The 19,711-nt window shown below is 31.7% G+C and overlaps 1 protein-coding gene and 1 long non-coding RNA gene across 3 annotated transcripts; both read right to left on the reverse strand.

Annotated features, from left to right (window-relative positions):
* Positions 1–6,401: 6,401 nt before the first annotated feature.
* On the reverse strand, positions 6,402–18,857 carry Ude (Uracil-DNA degrading factor). Of its 2 annotated transcripts, XM_075295949.1 has the most exons (4): positions 18,820–18,834; positions 18,545–18,757; positions 18,295–18,475; positions 6,402–7,249 (listed from the first exon to the last, which is right to left on the reverse strand). In XM_075295949.1, the coding sequence occupies exons 2-4, from the start codon at positions 18,687–18,689 to the stop codon at positions 6,577–6,579; spliced, it is 999 nt and encodes a 332-aa protein (XP_075152064.1). In that variant the 5' UTR covers positions 18,690–18,757; positions 18,820–18,834; the 3' UTR covers positions 6,402–6,576. The 2 variants fall into 2 exon arrangements, with proteins under 2 accessions (XP_075152064.1, XP_075152058.1); XM_075295943.1 differs by having other exon boundaries at positions 18,545–18,857.
* Positions 7,833–8,217, reverse strand: LOC142226086 (uncharacterized). Its single transcript, XR_012719600.1, has 2 exons — positions 7,982–8,217; positions 7,833–7,919 (listed from the first exon to the last, which is right to left on the reverse strand). It is a non-coding gene; the product is annotated as an uncharacterized LOC142226086 (long non-coding RNA).
* Positions 18,858–19,711: the final 854 nt, after the last annotated feature.

The following is a 19,711-nucleotide window of genomic DNA, read 5'->3' on the forward strand; positions in this document are numbered from 1 at the left end:
TTAGCACCTTTTTCTGTAATACAAACATTGTAGAAGAAATTATTCAATTGTATGATTATTTTTATTTTAATTTTACCTTTTGCCGGACGGGGATTCGAACAGCGGACCACACAGTTTGTAAGGATCAAAGAAGTAGCTGATCAATTGCCCAAGGGAAAATAAAATGTTAATTTTGTAATAACAAGCAACAACCACCAACTTAATTCAATATCGCTCCCTGTTAAATAGCGCTCCAAGCTACTAAACACATATATGTTTATAGGCTATTTCTAAATTAATATATGTTTGCATCCAAGCATATTATATTTACAAACATTTTATGTCCCAAACATAATATGTTCTAACATATTAACATATATGTCCCAAACATGTTATGCTAGTTTATGAACATTATATGCTTGCACTCAAAAATATTGTGTTTAAAAATTTGTGTTCCAAACATATAATGTTTATAGCCAAACATATGAAAAACAGTCTTTTTCATCCGTGTAGTATTAAATGCATATTATTTGTATATAGTACCAACCTTCAAATAATGTCAAAATTTGACGTCTGTATGTCAATTAGTTTGTGAGATAGAGCGTCTTTTGTGAAGCAACTTTTGTTATTGTGAAAAAAATGGGAAAAAAGGAATTTCGTGTTTTGATAAAATACTGTTTTCTGAAGGGGAAAAATACGTCCTTTTCGCTCTAGGACGCTTAGTTTAGGAGATATGGCCAAAAGAAGTTTTTCATATAAAAATTTCAATTTTTTTAGGTTTTGGGTGGATTTTTCAATTTTTTGAGGGTGGTCACGAATTATGTTGTTGTTGTTGTAACAGTTTATTGTGATCTCATCCATTTCATGTTATACGCTTGGTACATCAGCTTGTTGGCAGATCAAGGAACTCTGCGGCTAAGATGGGGTGTGTCCAGAGTGATCTGGTGGTAAGTCGGGTTGGTTTGGCTGGGCAAGAGAAAAGATGACGCGTGTCGTGTGGCCCTTGGTTGCAAATTGGACAAACGTCAGCTACGCTGCTATCAATCACCGATAAGTAGGAATTGAGGCGGCTGCACTTGCCTGATCTTAATTGGGCCAAAACTACCCTAGTCTGCCGTGGGAGGTCTCTTTCCTCCGGTGCTATGGGCGGTGGTCGGACTCCAAGAACAGGATTAACCTTGTAGCTTCTCACCGCTTCAGCTACAGTATCCTCATGAATCCTGTTCAAACCTGCCTGGTACGCTGCTTGATCTAGAGGCTCTCTTTTATAGCGCTGGATCTCGCGCTCTAGATTATGTATATCAACCCTTACGTTCCTGGGTGGTGGTTGTGTATCCATAAGATGGTGGTTTGGATGATTACTGCGATAACAACCCAGGAGATACTGCTTTGACAACATGTAGTTGTGTCTTCGCACAGGGATGATCTTTGTCTCCACATAAAGGTGATCCAGGGGTGTGCTGCGGAGACACCCAGTCGCAGTTCTAAGAGCAGCGTTCTGGCAGGTTTGTATGTTATTCCACTGCGTATCACTGGTCTGCGGTGTCCACACTGGCGCTGCATAGGAAGCAAAAACTTGGCTTGATAATGAGTTTCCGGACTCTGCCCCAGGGAAATCAACAATTGGTATGCAAAATTCAAGCGTGGTGAAATGAGCACGGAGGACGGTGAACGCAGTGGACGCCGAAAGAGGTGGTTGCCGACGAAAACATCAAAAAAATCCACAAAACGATTTTGAATGACCGTAAAATGAAGTTGATCGAGATAGCAGAGGCCTCAAAGATATCAAAGGAACGTGTTGGTCATATCATTAATCAATATTTGGATATGCGGAAGCTCTGTGCAAAATGGGTGCAGCGCGAGCTCACATTTGACCAAAAACAACAACGTGTTGATGATTCTGAGCGGTGTTTGCAGCTGTTAACTCGTAATACACCCGAGTTTTTCCGTCGATATGTGACAATGGATGAAACATGGCTCCATTACTACATTCCTGAGTCCAATCGACAGTCGGCTGAGTGGACAGCGACCGGTGAACCGTCTCCGAAGCGTGGAAAGACTCAAAAGTCCGCTGGCAAAGTAATGGCCTCTGTTTTTTGTTTTTTTTTTGCGCATGGAATAATTTTTATCGATTATCTTGAGAAGAGAAAAACCATCAACAGAACGCACCGTGCCACAAGTCATTGAGAACGATGGCAAAAATTCATGAATTGGGCTTCGAATTGCTTATCCACCCACCGTATTCTCCAGATCTGGCCCCCAGCGACTTTTTCTTGTTCTCAGACCTCAAAAGGATGCTCGCAGGGAAAAAAATTGGCTGCCATGAAGAGGTGATCGCCGAAACTGAGGCCTATTTTGAGGCAAAACCGAAGGAGTACTACCAAAATGGTATAAAAAAATTGGAAGGTCGTTAAAATCCTTGTATCGCTCTTGAAGGGAACTACGTTGAATAATAAAAACGAATTTTGACAAAAAATGTGTTTTTCTTTGTTAGACCGGGGACTTATCAGCCAACCTGTTAAATGTACAATAAGCCTGTATACAACTAAGAAATTTTTCGTACAATAAAAGCCAATTTGCTGTAACCACCAGTACTTTATTTCAAAAAATTATTATTATATTACACAAAAGTATGGCTTATGATATACAATAAAGGAAATATTTTTATTTGTACGTTGGATGCAGTTACTTGTCGGTAGTTAGTAATTGCTTCTTCAAAAGAGTAATATTCTATGTTAGTAGAACTAAACTAATTAATTTCAATTGCCATGTTTTCTATCCATATGAAAGATATATGGCATAAGTTGCTATTTTCATTACATTTTTGTCCAATTTCGCCGATTTGGCTAGTTTTTGTTGTGTGCTTTATAAGCATCTGAAATTACAAAGTTATATAAAATATAAAAAAAAATATTATCAAATTCTGTCGTATATCGATTTTTAACTTACGGTTTTCAACAGTATTTTCTTACCATTGCACCACGGGCATGCTAACCATTGCCACCGTGGTGCAATGCCGCCTTGCATACAAGGTCGTGGATTCGATTCCTGCTACGACCGAACACCAAAAAGTTTTTCAGCGGTGGATTATCCCACCTCAGTAATGCTGGTGACATTTCTGAGGGTTTCAAAGCTTCTCTAAGTGGTTTCACTGGAATGTGGAACGCCGTTCGGACTCGGCTATAAAAAGGAGGTCCCTCGTCATTGAGCTTAACATGGAATCGGGCAGCACTCAGTGATAAGAGAGAAGTTCACCACTGTGGTATCACAATGGACTGAATAGTCTAAGTGAGCCTGATACATCGGGCTGCCACATAACCTAACCTAACCTAGAACCAATAAGGATATCAGCTTAGTTAGCATTAAACAGTAAGAAGATTCCAAAAAAAATTACCAGTAGAATGTCTGTCTTCCTGCAAATGAAAATAATTATTTTTAATATGTTGAAATTTTGGTTTTATTATAAATGGACGAAATACCGTTTATAGAAAAGCTTACCACATTAAAAAAATCCATCCAGTGGGTACATTAGTGGAATCATATCAATGGACTAATGGGACAATTTTGAAATTCTTCACAGAATATATTTGAAATAAAAATATTATAAAATTAGACATAATTTCCACTTGTCAGTTCGAGTTTAGCGGCTAAAATCGCTATAATCCATTTTAAGGAATATAAACTTTATAAAAAACTTGCTTTGGGCTATTCTCCATCAAGTTATATTTAAATTTGCAACGAAGACGTATAATTTTATACTTTTAATAAATGTCAATAGTTTTATTAAGGTTGAGATCTTAGTTTCCTTTATTTATTTTTAATCCATGATCCCTAATATTTCGCAACTATTATTGAATTGCTTCTTCAGAGGCGATTTGATCTATAACATAATGTTTCGATATTAGCGGCTAAACTCGAACTTAGTACTCACCTTTAGGAATTGCTGTAACAAAAAAATATAGATTCAAAAAAATGGTTGCATCTCCAACATGTGATCCAGATGTAGAGTAAATATAGATCATCCTATTACCACTCATGATGAATATCTTTATGTAAATCAATTTAAAATCCGCACTAATTTTAAACTGAAATATTCAGTTCCTTAATCTGTGATTTGTTTTTGAGTAATTTTGTTCATCAATATAAAGCGTTTTTGTTTTCTCTAACATCACATGATTCACTTCTCAGTTTCTAAAATGTTTCGAAATAAATGTATTTTCGTTAATAAAAAATTCCGCAAGCAAAATTAATACCACGTGTGCACTTCATCAATGCATCAACAGAACTGAATGCAGCAATAAAACTCAAAGACACAAATAGTCATAAAGGACACATACCTGCCGTAAAGAAAAACAACTACACACACACACGATCCCTTTCTGATTTCGCTACTGCAACAAAACAACTATCACCACAAAAGATACCAACAACACACAAGGAACATTTCATAAATTCATCCGCACTGTCTCTAGAATCAAAACAACCAATACCATAAAAGACGCAATAACAAACAATCATACGATATGTATACAAAAATGACTCTAAAAACTCCCTCACACGATGCAATGATTTCTCTCTTCTCACTTCATTTTCCAGTAGCACGTTTATTGATTAGTTGGTATTCTATCTATAGCATAAAGTAAAATATATTCCAGATTTACGAGGAATCTATAAAAAATGATATACACCCGTCATTGACTACATTAACTACTTTTTTTCTACTTTATCTACAATTTTCAATGTAAAACTTCATACACATTACACTTTCAAAATCCAGCTTAACTAGATTTCAACTGTCATTTGCCTTATTAAAAAAGGATTTCAAATCCACTTTTAGTAGATTTCGAGCCTAATGTGATGAGCTATAAGGAAAAATACACCAACTTATAATCAAAAGGGGAATAAGCTATATGTAGCCATCATACGAATCGGTAATGTCGTTAAGTTTATTTTTACTACAACAATTTTTTTCCATACAAAAATTATCGACTTTTGTACAAGTGAAAGAAGACAGCATACGGCCATTGAATGTCATTACATGGCATTCATACTCATCAATAGTAAAACAATCGCCGACGGAAATATACTAAAGTGGTGTAATTGGAAAGCAAAAATGTTTCTACTATTTTCTTTTTTTTTTACATGTTGAATTTTGTAACCTTGTTCCAAAGCATAGTTTCTTTGTATCAGGTGATTACAATTTTTTCATTTGAGAAGAACTTTGATAGGCGGTATTTGCTTAATGGCATATGCGTAGCGAAAGGGGTTTTATGGCTTTGCCATCTCTACCTACACTCATAGAAAAAAGTCTGCTAAAAACAACAGTCGATGTCTGCTGTTATATTTTTGTACTTCAGGGACAAATGAACAACAATTTATAAAATTTTTAGGTTATAAATTTTTCCCCAAAGCATATTTAAGAACCAAAAGTAGTTTTTGGTATATTTTTGCACCGTAATATACTTACAAGCTCCTAAATACGATCAGCAAACATTTTTTTTTTGCTGTTATGCCTCAATTCGATAAATATTCAGATTTTTGGTCACATACTATAGGCATTCATAAAATATTGTTTTAATAGCTCCTAAGTTGACATTTTTATTTCTTTTAGCCAAAATAAAACATGTTTTAGTGTAATTGAGCTTTAAAAATAGCAGGAAATATTTGCTATTTCAGCAAACAGTGACTGCTGTCCCTTTTTCAGCAGACTTTCTGCTGTTTTAGCAGACTTTTCTGCTGTCCCTACTAACAAATTTCTTTGGGTGTACGAAATACTATGCAGTATTTCTTTAAACTATGATTATATATCATTGAATTAAATATTCTGGTTTCTTCCCATCTACAAGAATTTATTTTTTCTCCTTTTGAGGTATCTTCACAATGAGCACACATTGTAGCTTTTACCGCTTACGAAAATGGTGCCAGCCGCAAATGCTCCATTTACACTTGTGATAAATAAAAATAAAAACTCAATATAAAATTATTTTATACCAAACATTTTTAAATATTGAATTTCTTTTAAATTTATGACAGAAAAGTGTCGAAATAAATGGTCCTCATAATTGATGGTAAGCATTTTTTTCAATTATTCTTGCGAACCGTAACACATTTCCTCATATTTCGAAGCATACATCGATACCTTTTCAGATTTTCTCTATTTTAAATTTCCCACTTGTTGAACATATTGTTCATCATATAATCATTAGTATGCAAAGCGGGCATACTAACCATTGCACTTAGTACTAAAATCCAAAGAAATTTCATTGGATATGAAAAATGCTTTCGTAAAAACGGTCATAAATTGGTAATATTCATATTATAATAGAAATATGTATTAATAACCCATCTTCTTCGGAAAGTGCGATACATCACATAGCCATTATACTAATCGGACATGCTAATTGTACTAAAACCCTAAGAAATTTCAAATTTTTAAAAACAGTCATAAATTGATTATATTCATATTATAATAGAGATATGTATTAATACTTAAAACTATTTGACAAAGTTTTTATATGTGTGTTTTGGGTGTGTTTGTATGCGTAAGTACTACTTTGTATATAAAAATGAACTAGAATTGGAGCAGTCAGAACGAATTCATGACATTTTTGCTTTTTTGGCCGGAGATTCACCATTTTCTTCCTTATCCTCTTTGTCTTCCTTCATCTTCTCATCGTCATCATCACTTTCATCATCGTCGCTACTACTGCTGCCACTGGCTGATTCGTCTTCACATTTGCGTTTCTCGGCCTTCTTGCACTCTGTCTTTAATGTGGATGCATAGCTCTTAACCTTATCTGGTTGTGGACTATAAGCCCAATGAATTAGTTGCATATGAAGATCGGATGGTTTACCAGTATCATCAAAAAGTTTAGCATCTTCTTCTTTAATTTTGGCTAAAATCTTAGCTATGTTTCTATTGCGAATGATATCCCAAGAAGTTGTATCATCTTCTTCAGGATACATAGTGCGCAAATGTTTGTAGTTACCCTTGGCTTTAGGTCCGCCATAGGCCTTTAGGAATTCAGCTTGTAACTTATCTTCAGGTTGAGGTAGTTTAGCAATAATGTCATAGGCGAAATATGCGCGATTGTTTTTTATGAGATTTTCAGTCTCAAATTTTTCGAGGAAATCTTCCAGAATTTGTACACCGTCTTTGATAGATTGAATTTTTTCCTCATTTTTAGTTCCAGAAAGAACACGTTTTGAGCTGCCGATAAGACCTTTAATGGCTAACTTTTGATATTCGGGATCACGGTCTTCCAAAATTCTGGAAAAAAAAATAAATAATAGAAAACATTATTCATTGATATTGCATCATTTTTATATGCTATTTTTTAGGGAATTTTTATTATCTTAATAATGTTTGTAAATACACCCAGAAAAAAGTGACCCCTTCTTTAAGTTAAAATGAACTCATTGTGAAGAAAGTTGAACTTCGTATAGCGCCAAAGACATTTTTATTTGTTTGAACGATGTGATTTTCGTAGAAATTAGGAATAATGCATTCCATATATTAGTTAACATTTTCCTATATTTATATACCACTATACTACAGAATGAAAAAATTTAACTGATTTGAATTCATATATGGAATGATTTTATTGAAATTTTTTCATTCATTTGGACAAATCTTACACATTTGTGGTAAAACTTTTACTTCATAATTCGAACTGCTTACCTTCGTTTTTAAATACAATTTTATTTATTTATATAAACAATTTTATCTTCAATAAAAGACATGTTTTATTAATATATTGAATATATTTATTAAGAATCAACAGCATCGAATCTCCTTGAAATATTAGTTTATTATTCCGCTGTTTCCATTTTCCATGTGATATTATCAACTGTAAAACGCACTTTTTCTTCTTCTTGTACTTTTCACTTTTAATAAGTTGCTGCCTAACGATTTTGTCCTCCTTTTACAATTTCAATATCTACAAATATAAAAAATCATAAACCATTTTTGTTACAAAAGGTTAGCGTCACTGAATATTACCTGATAATTGAAGATTCCAAAATGAAGACAAATGAAAGGGTTGTTATTCTGCTGGTGTTTTCTTTCTTTATATACCATCACGAACATTGATAGATTTATTTTCAAAAAACGAAAATTTTTCTCACTAATTTAAAATAATAAATATTTTATATATTTTATTTGTTATTTATTATATTATTTTACAATATTATTTTTTAACAATCTTTCCGTATACCACAACAACGCGATTCCAACTAAAAAAACAACCCACGCGCAAACATATCGATTACACCCACGCGCAAACACATAGATTGCGATGACAGGTATCGATTACAGGTAGACAATAGAAATATAGGAAAATTTCCTATATTCTAACAAGTGTGTTTCCTTAAGTTTTGATTGGATTGCATACTTCTTAGTACGAATGAACTAAAATATTTTTCTATGCCAAGTGTTGTTCGTATGTATGAAAAACTTTCTATTATAAAGGAAGTCGCAATTATCATTTTATAAGAAATTTTACTAATTTTGAGCAAACTTGGTTTTAGTTCGGTTTTTGTTTATTTTTACGAATGCTTTGTTATCGGTGAATAAAATTTTCTTGTTCAGTAGTAAATTCTTATACCCAGCGAAGAAAATAGTATGAGTAAAATTCCATGCCTTATTCTAGTTAATGAACTATTCCTAACTGCTTACAGTATAGGATTTTTTTACTGAAACGAGTAAATTTTATTATTTCTCACAAAAATTTACCTTAATGGAAATAAAATGGATAAACTATATTGATGAAAAATTTTTCCTTTAGTTTCGAAGGCACTTTTTTCTGGGTGTATTTTACAGGATAAAAATATACAAAAAACTACTTTTTGTTCTTAAATATGCTTTGGGGAAAAATTTATAACCTAAACATTTTATAATTTGTTGTTCATTAGACCCTGAAGTACAAAAATATAACAATAGATATTGACTGCTGTTTTTGTCAGACTTTTTCTGTGAGTGTAGGACATATTTTGTCGCAAATGTCACGTCTACCGAGAAACGGATCGAAAAACTTCTCACGAAGTGAAAATTACTTAATGAATTAAGGTGAGTATTAAGTTCGAGTTTAGCCGTAAAATCGTCATTTTTTCACGATTACTTTTCTTTAATAATCGATTTTAAGGAAAACAAACTTTGTGAAAATTTGCTTTGGGATATTCCCCATCAAGTTATAATGAAATCTGCAACAAATATGTATAATTTTATGACTTTTTTTACTGATTTATTTTTCACTTTAGTGAAAATTGGCGGCTAAACTCGAACTTAATACTCACATTTACAAAGAACTTCCAATTTCGTCTTGCTGTCCATACTAAGGACCGGTTTCTCAGTTTATTTTATTATTTATCGTGGTGATAAAACAGCTGATTGCATACTGAAATTTTACCAACCAGTGATCTATCCTCCGGTTATGTACTAAAAGCAAGATATGAAACTGGCCGTGAGCCAATTTTTGAGTGTTTCATTTACATTTCTACACATTCGTGGTCACATACGCAATAATACCCAGCAAACATTTGGGACTTCATATTGTTCGCTAAAACGTTACTACTTCGGATTGTCATAAACTTTTCTAATAGTTCATAGCTCAAAACAAAAAAATGCAGTCTAGTGTGGGTTGTTTCCGATCGAGAACAATTCGACTCTTAACAGTCATCAAAAACTCTTTGGCTAATTTTACAATGTCACCTCATTTAGTGTGTATGTAAGTAAACAGTCCCATAGACAATATAACATATAGATGAGCCATGGGTGTCAAACTATGTTTGACAGTTCCGAAGCTTAAGAATAAACGAGAAAAATAAGAGCACGCTTACAATCTCTTTCGTTTTCCTTTTTGTAGTTTGCCAATTTGACACAAAATTTAGAACGTTTATGATACACCAGAGAATTTATAAATAAATTAATATATTAAAAGTTCATATTTGAACAAAAAATTGTGACCAAAACCGCGAAAATACGAAATTTAATTTTGAGCGGCATTGCTCTTTACGAGCAACACAAAAGTAAATGCGCGAAAATTAATGTTTGGGACTGACTCTTTACGAAAAAATCAAATCGAAATGTCAGAAAATTATTTTTTGGAACTAACACATTTTTTTAAGAGAATAGTGGATCATCTATATATTGTCTATGAACAGCCCCTGTAAGGCAATAAGAGAGCTCGGCACAGAGCAAAAGTTTCTGACTTGAAAACGAAAGGGTGCGAGTTCAAGACTCTGAATGGACGATCATCATTTCAAAGTTATTGCTTTTCAAACATCTCTCCCAGGACTATATCGGACATTTGTTCCCGAACGGAGACACTATCGCCTGCGATTTTTTTTTTCTTCCAAGGCGAAACTATTTGGATAAAATTTCGATAGAAAACGTTTGCTGGGTTTCAAGAAAACGATGTACCTAATGTACATACCAATCAATATTAGTCATTCTCCTAAATGTAAATTCACAGAGATGACAAAAATCTTAAACGTATTCCTCACTCCCTCACTCTCTTTTCAATATTTTCGGAGAGTCGGCAGATACTGTAAAGTGCCGTTCATGAACAATTTTGAATATGCGAAACAAGCGCACTTATAATTGGAATCAGCGTTGCCACAATGAATTTTTATTTTGGACCAAGATTTTTTTCAAAATTGGACCAACATTTCTAACAGCGGATCATTTTTCCAAATTAATATCATTTAAAAGTTAAAATTTTTCCATAATTTTACTTCGATAGAAAATTTGTCAAATTTTTATTTCTATTCAAAATTTGTATTTCTCTTTATTTCTATAGAAAATTTTGTAAAAATTTGATTTCTATAGAAATTTTTGTCAAATTTTAATTTCTATAGAAAATTTTGTCAAAATTTTATTTCTATAGAGTTTTGTAAAAATTGTATTTCTGTACAATTTTTTTTTTAATTTTATTTCTATAGAGTTTTGTAAAAATTTTATTTCTGTAGAAATTTTTGTTTAAATTTTACTTCTATAGAAAATTTTATTTCTGTAGAAAATTTTTTTAAAAATTTATTTCTATAGAAAATTTTGTCACAATTTTATTTATATAGAAAATTTTGCCAAAATTTCATTTCTATAGAAAATTTGGCAAAAATGTTATTTCTATAGAAAAATTTTATTTCTATAGAAAATTTTATTTCTATAGGAAGTTATCGCAACATTTTATTTCTATATAAATTTTTTACAAAATTTTCTTCCTAAACAAAATTCTTGCATAATTTTTTACCTATACAAATTTTAGTTTATTTCTGTACAAAATTTTGGCAAAATTTTATTTCTATAGAAATTTTTGTCAAAATTTTATTTCTACAGAAAATTTTTGTCAAAATTAGATTTTACAGAAAATTTTGAAAAAATCCGATTTACGAAAATTGACAAATATCAACCAAATTCCATTTGGTCCGACCATCGGACCAAATTTAAAAATTAATAATTTTTAGGACCAATTTTTGTCCGATCGGACCAAAATGGCAACCCTGATTGGAATGATGAAATGCCTCTCGCTTACTACTGTGTGAGAATTGACATCATCGCGCAGCAGTTTACATATATTGGTCCTAAGAAATTCAAGTATTGACATATCAAACCCGTTTATTTTTCAATCAATGGCTAATTTATTTTTTCAAATAGAAATTCACTAATACAAAACAAAATCAAATAACAGTTAACAAACATCTATTGATGATGTTAAATAATATTCACAACATCGGCCCAATTCGGCTCCAAAGGAATAATAGATATAGAAATCGACAAAGCACGAATCTAAGATTTATGACAATATAGAAATATTTATTCAAACAACACAAACTGAACTGCGTCCCAAATTGAACGCCCTTTGTCATGTAGCAATACATTGGTTTTGGCCTTAAGTTCGAAAGAAGGCATTAAACATTCAGTGGTGGTGTTTATCACCTTAGCCATCTTTCAATAAACAAAATTGGCAATGACGTAAGCTAATGAATTGCTTTTAAAATTATATTCAAATGGTTATTTAAAAAAAAATATTAATGAAATTCGGTGGTAGATGGATGTTTGAAAGTGAATAGTAAAGGAATCGCTTTTCGAAATTGACTTTTCAGAAAGTCAATTTCGAATATATTACACCCTGAACCACTTTGTAGATCTAAATTTTCGATACCATATCACATACGTCAAATGTGTTGGGGGCTATATACATATAAAGGTTTGTCCCAAACACATACATTTAAATATCACTCGATCTGGACAGAATTTGATAGACTTCTACAAAATCTATAGACTCAAAATTTAAGTCGGCCAATGCACTAGGGTGGAACAAAATGTTAGTAAAAAATATGGGAAACATTTAAATCTGAAGCAATTTTAAGGAAACTTTGCAAAAGTTTATTTATGGTTTATCGCCCGATATATATGTATTAGAAGTTTAGGAAAATTAGAGTGATTTTTAAAACTTTTCGACTAAGCAGTAGCGATTTTACAAGGAAAATGTTGGTATTTTAACCATTTTTGTCGAAATCAGAAAAACATATATATGGGAGCTATATCTAAATCTGAACCGATTCCAACCAAATTTGGCACGCATAGCTACAATGCTAATTCTACTCCCTGTGCAAGATTTCAACTAAATCGGAGTTAAAAATTGGCCTCTGTGGTCATATGAGTGTAAATCAGGCGAAAGCTATATATGGGTGATATATATAAATCTGAACCGATTTCAATCAAATTTGGCACGCATAGCTACAATGCTAATTTTACTCCCTGTGCAAAATTTCAACTAAATCGGAGCAAAAAATTGACCTCTGTGGTCATATGAGTGTAAATCGGGTGAAAACTATATATGGGAGATATATCTAAATCTGAACCGATTTCAATAAAATTTGGCACGCATAGCTACAATGCTAATTCTACTCTCTGTGCAAAATTTCAACTAAATCGGAGCAAAAAATTGGCCTCTGTGGTCATATTTGTGTAAATCGGCCTAAAGCTATATATGGGAGCTATATATAAATCTAAACCGATTTCAACCAAATTTGGCATGCATAGCTACAATGCTAATTCTACTCCCTGTGCAAAATTTCAATTAAATCGGGATAAAAGATTGTCCACTGTGGTCATATGAGTGTAAATCGGGCGAACGATATATATGGGAGCTATATCTAAATCTGAACCGATTTCAATAAAATTTGACACACTTGACTACTAATTGAACTCCTAGTGCAAAATTTCAACCAAATTATGAGCATTTTTGCCAAAGACACCTTGTGTCTATCTCATCTCCTTCTGGGTGTTGCAAACATATACACTAACTTATAATACCCTGTTCCACAGTGTGGCGCAGGGTATAAAAATCGGTAAGACGAAAAGTCGACTTTTTCATTTTCATTACAAAAATAACAAATATGAAAAAATATAAAATTAAACAATAGCGGAAAAATTATTTTAGAAATGACGAAGTACTCCCAGACAAGGAATAGGATCAACTCAAACATGTTTCAAAAGCATAATTTTATTCACTGTGTGTATCGTATAGTTTAAAACAAAATGGAATGTTCAGAACCTTATTATTCGCATATATATATTTTCATCTCATGAAAATACAAAATTATTCGTGTAGACCAAAACATTCCCACTATAAATTAAATATTTGTCACCGACAATGACCATTACTTTATATGACTAATTCGTTTGATGCTACTTTTTCGCCCCGAAATGTCTGCTCGATAAAATGTATTTATAATGAATGTGAGTAGAGTGAGTTCAGTGAATATACATTTGTATGTCCACATATTTACCCTACCGGCATGATTTGGTCTAAATATATGCATATGAATGTATGTTATACCGGCAATTATAATGCTAATCAACACAACGATGATTATGATGCTGTGAGTATCATTATGTGATGCGTTTGCCCATTAGAGAATAGAAGTACACAAGATATGTGTATTGGAAATATACTAACATAAAAATGTTAACAATTTAGGGAATTTCAGAGTGTTGATGACTTCAGCGATATACCAACAATACGCGCTAAATTATCAATATGACATCCTAATGCCCAAAACTGTAATGACATGACGACCTACGTTTTTTTAATATCAAACTATACTAAAGTGTAGCTGTGAATGATTATGTTACCACGATATTTTTCGTTTGAGTGAATTAAGTATAACGCACAACGTTGGATGGATTTAATAATTTCATTACTTTGTTGTTACAAAAGACTCGTCGAAAATTATTACAGCACATAGAGAAGAGTTTACCACTTATTATTATGTCAGTTATTCAAATATATTAATAGACGTGAGTACCACATGAAAAAGAATTATAATTTGATTGTGAGCGTGGTTTGGAAAACTTATTCAACCGATTTTATTTTATTATTTTCCACTCACTCACAACATATTTGTTTCAGTCCAATTTACGCACTTTCAGTAGAGTTGCTTTGATTTTGTTACGATTCACTAGAGGCACAACTGCTTCGAGTCACGCAATTTTCATGTAAGTAGATACATTAGGCTTTAACGGAACTAACAGAAAGTAAAGTGCTAACATCTTCTCTTCGGTTTAATTCAACTGAAGAATTTTCACACTGTTAGAAAAATATGTTTTTCATATGTTCCGATATAAACAAAATGTGTTTCGGGCACGATTTTAAACCACAATATATTTAAGTGCGAACATGTAATGTTCCTAAACTAACACTAAATGTTTGGGACATCTATGTTAATATGTTAGAATATATTATGTTTGGGGCATGAATGTTTCATAAAAATAATATGTGTGAATGTAAACATATATAAATTAACAAATTTCGAGTAAACATATATATGTTGTGATATTTTATTCAGAGAGCGACAAAAAGAGAGTATAGAGAAAGAAATAGAGATGGAAACCGGGAGGGTTGACGAAAGATATCAACACAACAAAGCGAGAGAATGAAAAAAGAACAATTTCTGTGAAACCGCTTGTATGTTGTTTCGGAAAACTGTTTTATGATAAGGCTAAAAATTTGATATGCTTAAGTCTAAATATTATTTAATTTGAATAAAGAGAATAGACATTCGGAACCAAGAGAATAGACATTCGGAACCAAGAGAATTTCGCCTTGAGAGCACCATTTTATGTATGTGTGGACATGTGTTTTGTTTATCATTTTGGCATTATGGGCACAATTTTTCGTTAAAATAAATCAGGGATCTTCATAAAAATAACGAAAGGGCACTATACTCTTTTTAGAGTTGGGACAGTAAAATGAAATAAGGAGGAAAAAGTGAAAAATTACACAGTAAAATGTAAAAAACAAACTTTAGTTCCTCTTTATTAAAAAGTAGTCCACGAGGAGTTGACGGACACCATCAAATATAAAAGCGGGCATTAAGTTCGAGTTTTACAGCTAAAACAATTTAAAAAGTTTATTTTCTTTAAAATGAATTATTAAAGAAAAATAAAAGGAATTTTAGAGCGATGGTGTTGAATGCTAGTAAAAAAATGTTCACTCCTAAATAAATTTATGTTTATATTATAAAATTATGTATGTATGTTTATACTCGACTCCACGTTCTTCTTTTGTTAGTTTTTGATTTCCTTCCAAATTTTAAAGTTTTGTACAAAAACTGTTTTTTTTTTTAAGTTGTTATTTTTGCAATAAAAAATAATATTTTATCCAAAAATCAGTCAATTTCGTTTATATCAAGCACTGTTACTGACTATAAATCTTTAAAAACACACATTTCGAAGTTTCATTTAAAAAAAATTAATATAGTATAAATATAAATGTTTTAATTAAAAAAAAAAAAATGTTCGGTCGGAGCAGGGATTGAACCCACGACCCTTTGTATGCAAGGCAGACATGCTAACCACTGCTCCACGTGGCAAACAAACGTATGTTTCTGTTAAATAATGTTATGTTTGCATGGGCTCGTGGGCGCTGCAAACTATGCTATATAAATGTAACTTAAAACGATAATTATCTACTGGTGACTATAACAGCTACGTAGCCCAGTGGATAGTGTGTTGGCTTACAAACTGTATGGTCCTCGGTTCGATTCTCCGTGCAGGCGAAAGGTAAAATTTAAAAAATTTATAAAAGTGAATAATTTCTTCAACATTATTTGTATTACAGAAAAAGGTGCCAATAACTAAAAAATTTCGTGGAAGTGAAAATTACGAGTATGTTAGGGAATGAGCACAATCGTGTTTGGGAAAAATTCTTCCAAGCATATAATATTTTTGGCTCAAAATGCTTCCAAACATATAATATGTTCACATAAAACAAACATATTAATGTTTCGGCAGTATGCAATAATATATGTGCTTCCTGCAAAATATGTTTGGAACATATGTTAAAGAAGCGATTTTTTTTGAGGGTGCACCAGTTAAGTTCTTAACTAGATTGACGTAATATGAAAGATTAAACCTACATTTTTAGGACACAATTTAATTTAATTTTATATAGTGTAGATTTATAACTTCCTAAAACCCTCTTTTAAAGAAGCCGTAATGTTGGGTAGGAACCAATTCTAAAATTTTTTTTTTTATTATACTGTTTTGAAATTCGTTAACTAACGGAGTTTCATGAAAATTAACATTAAACGATTTTAAAATGTATGCAAAAATACAAATAAAAATTGTTGACCAAATATTACATCAAAAAACAGTGAACCCACCAGGAAGAAAAATTTTAGTTAATTTGAGAAAATTTAGGTTAATTTTAGAAAATTTTTTTATTTTTAGAAAATGTTGGTTAATTTTAACTAAACTGTATTACAAACACAGATGTCACGGCGACTTCACAAAAAAGTTAATATTTTTCGACAAATTCCCTAAATAAAATTAACTTCTACTAAAAGAAAAAATCTGAGAACAATAATAAACACCGACTACTTCTTAAGATTCGGCAGTTTGCTGGAAATTACTGATTTTACAAACTGGGCTGCAAACACAATGATATAACCATTTGCACAAACTATGAATTCCTATATACAGTCAGCAAAGAAAAAAGTTGTACGCCAATATGAGATATATTGTGAAACTATATAGAAGGTATGAAGTAAATATATATTTGTTATAATAAATATATACACCCTCTATAAATATTCTTCTGTAACATATACCCCAAACACATTTTGCTTCAAGCATATATATTTTCAGGATTGGTCGAAACAAAATATTGTTTGTATTGTTGAAACATATTATGTTTCACCTTAGAGCATACACTGGTAGAAAAAAATTTTAATGCAATTTTCTTTGTGTGGATATATTTTTAAGGCGCCAATTGGTTACTTCCACTATTTTACTTGCAGCATACCCTCTAGGCCTCTCTTTCTAAACACATATATGTTTATAGGCTATTTCTAAATTAATATATATTTGCATCTAAGCATATTATATTTAAAAACATTTTATGACACAAACATAATATGTTCTAACATATATGTCCCAAACATAATGCTAGTTTATGAACATTATATGCTTGCACTTAAAAATATTGTGTTAAAAATTTGAGCTCCAAACATATAATTTTTACACCCAAACATATGAAAAACAGTCTTTTTCGTCCGTGTATGTACTTCATATTTTTGATATCCTTCCACAATTTATTTCAAATTGGTGTACTACTTTTTTTTTGCTCACTGTATGTAGTTTAGAATACACCAATGACAATTAAATTTGTCACATATAATATGTACACTCGAAAAAAGTGAAACCTCCAGGGCCCTAAAGCCAATTCTATTTCTACTTTATGTTAGTTCATGTAAACTATTATGTCTTAGTTAAAATGTATCCAACATAAGAATCTTTCCTTGACATTAATATGTTTATACTTTAGCTAATTAAGTTAAATGAACTAAACATAGGGGGCAAATTATACCCGAAAGAAGTATGAAGATATATTTTCTCTAAAATATTAAATTATTTCCTGAAAATATTAAAATTACTTTTAATATTATTCAAAAATATTGTACGGTAACACTAAATCCATCATTAATTTTGTGAAATATTCATCATATCTGACTAGCATATTTGTTTGGGTGTAATTAAGCACAACGCTAGTAAATGACATCATGCGCATACATCGTCTATCACCGACCTTCACTGAGGTCTCCCCCTTTTATTTGTTTTGGAAAAGAAAAAGAAATACACAGTCTTAGGGATAATACGAAATTGAAACGGATTCTTTTCGAAAATAGGTCAAATAAATAAATCTATTGGATTTATAATATAAACTGCAAAAGCCTCACAAAAAATTTGAATTTTGTGGCATTTCACATTAAGTATTTGTTGTTTATACCTTATGGCGAGCTACTTACTTTAGAGTTTTTTCGGCAGCCTCTTTATCCTTGAATCCTAGACCTGGGACCGTTTCAACCTTATCATCTCCAGATGTTTTGGCATTTTTATTGGCAGCATCGCCTCCATTCTCAGACAACCATTTTTCAAATACTTCAATAGCATCATTGATATTTTTAACTTTATCTTCGGCTTTGGTCACTAAAATAAAAAATATGTCACTTTAACTGTCGTCTATAGCAGACAAACAATGTAGTCGTTCCAGCTTACTTGAGAGAACACGTTTTGCTCGACCTAATAAACCGCGAACGGTTAATTTACGATATTGCATATCATGACTCTCCAATAGGACCAAGGTCTCTTCGGCTTTTTCCTTATTTTTAAAACCAAATTTTGAGTCTTCTTTATCGGCCATTTTCCTTCTATTAGATTCTTAAAATATTTCTATGAACACGTCTTTCGTAAGGCACAGCCGAAGCACAACTGATTATAAAATTTGAAATTTTAAAAATTTGTGGTTCTTAAAATATTCAGTTTTGTTTTACTTGTTGTATCTGTCTGCTTCGGTCTGCCGGTTGTATGCTTTAGTTTTTTTGCCTCTATGTATCGGCTCTCTAACAACTCGATAGTCATTAATAATTGGTTAATACAATACGCAGTAAATTAAGCTCTTGTCGCTCGCTCGCTGTGTCTTTTGTTAGGTTTCCATAATGCACAATGGAAGAAATTAAAAAAAAAATTATGGCGAAAAAAAATATACTTTAAGTTACATAAGTTATAAAATAATTTAATGTGAACAAATACTCCAAATTTTGAGATTTTCACAATGTTTTGTTTATTTTTCTATTTTTGGTAATCATACGAAAATTTTCCATTACTTTAGTTTTTGTTGAACTTAATTGCACGGACATTGAATTTTATTCGCACGTCAGTTCATAAAATTTTTAATCAATTTCAAAAATATAGAATAAAATTAAACTATATATATTATATTTCTTTTTTTAATCACTCTGCTAATCAACTTCCTTCATCTTCTTTGTCCATAAAGCTCGAATAATAATTAATTATAAATTAAAATCATGCATTTGGACGTTACTCGCCTGTTTCCGTATATGTTAAGGCTGACGTGGTCTCAGACACCATAAAGTATATATATATATTCTGGGTCGAACGTGGGCACAAATAGTTGTTATTGATGTAGGTCGGATGGCTTTGCAAATGGGATATAACGGAAAATTTGTATGTACTTTTATTGTTTTGCGGATGTTTGGCTTAAGTCAGGTAAACCTTAACACAACTAAAATTACAAGCTCGCTTGAGAATGATTTATTGGAAACAATACTTATTGAATAGAAGACCTAAAATTAAATAACTCAAATTGTATATATAACAAAATTGACAATGACTTACTCAAAATGCGTAATAATTATTTTACAA

Source organism: Haematobia irritans, chromosome 1 (genome assembly GCF_050003625.1).
Source record: "Haematobia irritans isolate KBUSLIRL chromosome 1, ASM5000362v1, whole genome shotgun sequence".
NCBI classification, from domain to species: Eukaryota; Metazoa; Arthropoda; class Insecta; order Diptera; family Muscidae; genus Haematobia; species Haematobia irritans.

Excerpts from the sequence above, each read along its gene's own strand:
- Ude (XM_075295943.1), bottom strand. The coding sequence starts at position 18,689 with ATGGCCGATAAAGAAGACTCAAAATTTGGTTTTAAAAATAAGGAAAAA. Across the intron at positions 18,476-18,544 it reads AGCAAAACGTGTTCTCTCAA|TGACCAAAGCCGAAGATAAA; the intron begins GTAAGCTGGAAC and ends TTTTTATTTTAG. Across the intron at positions 7,250-18,294 it reads GCTGCCGAAAAAACTCTAAA|AATTTTGGAAGACCGTGATC; the intron begins GTAAGTAGCTCG and ends TTTTTTTTCCAG.